Source organism: Haliotis rubra, unplaced genomic scaffold (assembly GCF_003918875.1).
Source record: "Haliotis rubra isolate DU_JTF1 unplaced genomic scaffold, ASM391887v1 Scf195, whole genome shotgun sequence".
NCBI lineage: Eukaryota > Metazoa > Mollusca > Gastropoda > Lepetellida > Haliotidae > Haliotis > Haliotis rubra.
In genome coordinates, this window is record NW_025765947.1 from 1397771 (window position 1) to 1403309 (window position 5539).

The 5539-nt window shown below is 41.0% G+C and overlaps 1 protein-coding gene across 1 annotated transcript; it reads right to left on the reverse strand.

The window, feature by feature from the left end:
• Window positions 1-3050: 3050 nt before the first annotated feature.
• Window positions 3051-4112, reverse strand: LOC124274875 (olfactory receptor 4D1-like). The gene has a single exon (XM_046710246.1). It carries the CDS (start codon window positions 4110-4112, stop codon window positions 3051-3053), a length of 1062 nt encoding a protein of 353 aa, XP_046566202.1.
• Between the last annotated feature and the right edge of the window lie 1427 nt (window positions 4113-5539).

Consider the following 5539-nt stretch of genomic DNA (forward strand, 5'->3'; position numbering starts at 1 on the left):
TTTATAGTGTATCGCTGCAAAGTCACTGGAAGTGATTGTAATTTTGACACTTTCATAAAAGATCTAAAATTACATTATAAAATACTGAAACATACGGGAAAAATGTAAGTGAAAAAGTAAAATCCCTGTGTCCGTAGTCTTTAACACTTATGACAACTGTATTGCTAATAATCACCTATCATTTTTAACCCCAATACCCTGGTATGTCCATCCACGTGACACTGTACAGGGAATGTAGAATCGTGGAAACTTATTTTATTGCTAATAATGATGCTTGAAAAGAAAAGGCAGGTAGAAAATAACATCTTCACATCTTCAGATGAATGTCTTCCTCTGAATAAGTAATACATGAGTGGTACATGTGTCAGAAACAGGAATACAAAGTTACATGAACTCAACAGGAAATGGATAATTTTCTATCATTCAACAAAACACGGGCTCTCCCTTCCTGTGTGTGATCTTTTCTCCGTATCGCATCGCGACATACCAATCAAATCAATACAAATATAATGACACACATCATTAACATCATATTCAAATACAAGAGCATACACTGAGTTTAAAAACATATTAATGAACGACTGACAGGGGCGCCACTATTTTGACTGTACATACACATACAGGTGTATGTGACAACTGAGAGAATACACAACAAAGACATATATAAATTTACAAAAAAGCTATGAGTGGTGTAAAAAAGAAATATAGTGAGGGGATGGAGGCGACCCGGGGGTGAGGGGTGAGGAACAACGGTTATCACAGTGGGGATTGTTAATGCGATGCGGAAGTGGTGTTGAAGGCGAGTAGAGGTGGCAGGCTAGGGAGCGGCAAATGGGGAACTGAGCGAGTGGCGGTAATCTCAGTTATTATTAGATTTTCAGCGGATCCTTGAGGGAAAACATATACTGGAGGATCCGTCATCAGAGTTTTATAGAAGAACAGGGGCATTGCAATTTGTTAAGAAGGACCAATATAGTAACAACACCCATCCAGTGGGTTACAACAACTGAAAACACAGAACAATTATTGAACGTTACAAAGTCGCTGACACGTAGTATGCGGGGGGTACCTGGATTTCCTTTCTTAGCATACTCGTAGAGCACTCAAAGACTACTTGTAACATTCATACCGGTTCTCCATGAAAAACCTGTCACTGCACATGGATATACTAGAGACTTAGACTAACACTTAGTCTCTGAATATATATAATTTTGATTGTAACAAATAAACCTATTTAAATTAAAAAGGAGCCCCAGGGAGAACAGAGATCCTAGAGAAATCTAGACTTGCTTTATTTATGGCTTTAGCATTGCAGGAAGGACTAGGCTGTAGGGAAAATAATATGGTTCAGAAACTGTGAGACAGACTACTAGAGACCATTCACAGCTGCAAAGCGTTCAGTCGTGACCCAGTTGACAGTCTGTGTAGCTTGACTTTAATTGTGATGCTGATTCAAGATGGAATAAAGTTCTTCGTTCGTTTTGGGTTTAGATTTGCCATTTAAGTATTCCTTGAGGGTCATTTCATTATGATAGTAAGTTGTATTGAGGTTTGGATAGCTTCGGCTGCTAGCTGCTGTCCACGCCAATAGAGACATATATACTATTTTAACTTAACTTGAGGGTCATTTTATGATAATAGTAATGTCGCATAATACGTTAGAGGGATCAGTTCACATTCGGAGGTGTGAGTGAGTGAGTTTAGTTTTATGCCGCACTCACCAATATTCCAGCTATATGGCGGCGATCTGTAAATAATCGGATTTGGACCAGACAATCCAGTGATCAACAGCATGAACATCGATCTACGCAATTGGGATACGATGACATGTGTCAACCCAGTCAGCGAGCCTGACCACCCGACCCTGTTAATCGCCTCTTACGATAAGCATTGGTTACAGAAGATCAATTCTAACGTGGATCTTCACGGGTTTCACAACCGGAGAACTGGAAAGCAATACCTCCGTCAAATTAAACGTCTGATACAGTCAACGAGGAGGAGGGTTTGGGAGGATATTGCAGTTGGTCTAGGTTACACCAGCTATTGACATAGTTCTGGATTATATAGTCTTCTGGCATACCTTGGGGTTTGTATGCCAGAATGTTGATACTGACCGCACACATTAACGTCATACGATCATAGTTGTCCGCACTACAAAATGAGTCCAATTGTTTTGCCACGATTGTATCTTTGAAAACAGGTTCTAGTTCTCTGTACGCTTCGATTTGACCCCCTCGAGGGGCGATTTATCCAGATAGTAAGTTGAGTTGAGGTTTGGGTAGGTTCCTCTGCCATGATAAAAGGTAACATTGTAACTATGAAAAATATGGGTTGTTCTGATACTTACTGTTCTGAACCGGTTTTGGGTTTCGTTTGCAGGTTCCAGTCAATGCAAACATACATGCTTGGTCGTACACATCAGCTTTGTTTGTCTTGATCCTCCATATTCGTGATTCGTAATACAGAGGTGAGTGAAAAGGATCTCTGGAAAGCATCTTACTTCAAACGTGGGGCGGTGGGGATAGCCTAATGGTTAAAGCATCCGCCCGGGTTCGTGAAGCCCATTTGTGAAGCCTATTTCTGATGTCACCCTCCGTGATATTGCTGGAAGTGCTGACTCGCCTACTCCAGGTATAAATAACTGATTTATTCCTCATCCACTATTTTGTCCGTATTCAATATTTTTCCAATTGTCTTGATTAATGAGTCACATCAAGCACTAATACCTGTCTTGAAATGTTCACTGAATTTCATTCCTCTTTCGAAAACGGGCATCTCTTTGAATCTCAGCCCGTCACTGTCGCCGTAAATAGGCTCTGCTGAAGACTAACACGGCAGGCACGGCTCTCCACGTGTTGATCGGCAGGTGTCGAATCGAAGCAAGACGTTCGGATCAGCCATCCAGCGTCATGCAAGTGGTCGATAGCATTACAGCAAGACGTCATCACTTTGCCTCTGCCGACAAGCACGGGTGGCTGAAAACCTGCATGAACAGTTCAACTTGTTTCCAATAGAGCATAATACAAAGTCATTAACAACTTACAAGTTACTTAACTTATTCTAGACTGTTTCGTGTTCCATTGTTGCCTAGGTGTAGCCGTAAAGCCACATCTTGACACTTTTTTATGAATTTCATTCCTCTTCCGAATACGCACATCTCTTTGAATCTCAGCCTGTCTCTGTCGCCGTAAATATGATCTGCAGAACAAGCGCAAGAGAGCTTCTCTGAAGGGCCTGTAGGTGACAGTGTATATGAAGACATTCCACAGACTGTTGGACAAAAGAAACACAGTTGATACTTGTGCAAGAATCGGTGAGACCTGTTGTTTGGTCAACACTAAGTTAAACATCACGGTGACGATGAAGGGGACGTACGAGAGACAGAAGACGCCAGCAGCCAACGTCACCATCAACGGAAATTTGACGACGTTCTCTTGGTTGTCGGTGCCAACAGACTGAACACGTCGCTTACCTCGCTTCAGTTCTACAGCGATCATACAAGACGATATGACGATGATGGCGAGTGTTAGAAGCGGGATGCCTACAGATGCCACCACAGCCGACGTAGTGTCAAAATCGACCAAACACACACATAGATGGCGGTTGTAATAAAAGTCCATATCAGGAAACATAATCATGCAAAACCTTCCCACACTGAGCAGCACGGTGGTACCAGTGGCAAGAAAGAAAACCTTTGTAGTGACGAGTCTGGTATAGGCTAATGGTCTTGATATTGCTATGTAGCGATCTATGACTGCCAGAGCTATGTTGAATATTGTCTGACCTGTCAACAAAGTAGAAATGCCTGTTGCAACGCCAATTATTCCCTCGGAGTAGGCGAAGCGGTTAAGGAAGGCCGATGGTACCACAAACGTTAAAAAGTAGACTCCAAAACAGAGGTCACATACTGCTCTGAACGTCGTCAGCCACAGCGTGGGCATGTGCAGCTGTTTGGACAAGACGATTACCAGAACAGTGGCACCATTGCTTATTATCACGCACACCGATACCAGGAGGTAGATGACTCCAAGAATGAAGGCATCTCTTTTTGTGTCATCAGTTATGGTTTCAGTCTGATTTATCCCCAACTGTTCATTCATGTCTGTTGTCATCTCCGGATGGAGCCATTCAATCGTATCACCCTGTCGTATAATGCCGTGTGTTATGTTTGTTCCTGCAGCAATGACTATGTCGACGTTGTGGTGAACTGATATCATTTAGACGCGAAGGCACAATGTCTCAGCTTTAGCTGCAGCTTCTGAAGATCAAATCATCCAGATGTTTCAGATTAATGCACAGAATAATCCATAGATGATGGAAGTGTGTTTGCCAGACTCTGGAAACCCGCACACAATGACGTATTGTTGCTTGAGCATGTACACAGACAAACAACCAAATTGAGGTGTAATGGTTTAATTAGTGATGGTAAGTAGTGACGGACGGAACGGACGTACAAACATGGACTGGGGATGATACAAAGGAAGTGTTGGTTGATGGTATTTGCCGCAAGCCTTTTACACATGATAAACTCGTGGATAAATTATTATATTTTGTAGACGAATTTATTAATGAATATGTTTTGCTTCTATTTCGGTTGCGTTTTCATATTGTAGATGCAAATAAATACTGGATTAGATCGTGATAATGTTTTTGGAATCGAAACCAAGGCACAACCACCTGCTTTATAGCTTTTTAGCACAACCACCTGCTTTTAAAGTAGTTAATAGTATCTACGGAGAAAAAGCCAAGTTATGGAATACGTCATAGGCTTTTATCCCATAGGTGATTTCTGAAAGTATGGATATGAGAAGTTTATTCAGTAGTATTTGGGCCATAAGGCCTATGATACAGTTGACATATACAATTTAAATTACACGTGATCATAAACATTTGAGTTTCATATTGATCTTATTTTGAATATCTCATTTGAGACAGATAGCTGTTAGATGCTGTACATTACTATTTTGTGACATGAAAATTGCCTGAATGGTTAGTGGGCCTCTGTAGACTGATTGTAGCTACATGGTTCTCATCTTCATTAAGGTTATGATTACAAAGTTCACAGATGGGGTTGATTGCCGTTGTATCTTTATTGGTTCTTAGCTTGTTTATCTTGAAGTTTGTTAGCGAAGCTCTAAATTTGAAGTAGACTCTTATCAGTGTTTTGTTCCTGATGTTCGTGATTTATGATTCTCTTTCCAGTGAAAACTTGAATGAAGCGTAGTGGGTAAGGAAACTTGAACTGTTTATCTCATGATGCCAGTTTTGGTGTGATATATCTTTGAGGCGCTGTTTTAAACATGATAAGAAATTATTTACATCTCCGACATCCTGTGCGATCCATACATGTGAAAATCCTATCTTGAACAATGTTTCTCTAATATTAGAGGTCCAGTTTCTTTTTCCTACATCATCGAGTGATTTAAGCATTCGGTAACACTGGTGTGCGTGGCGATCGGTTGTCATTCGTAGAACTTTTATCCAGTACTTGATGGCCTTTACTTGTGTTGATATATAAATCAAATGTCTTCCAGTGTCG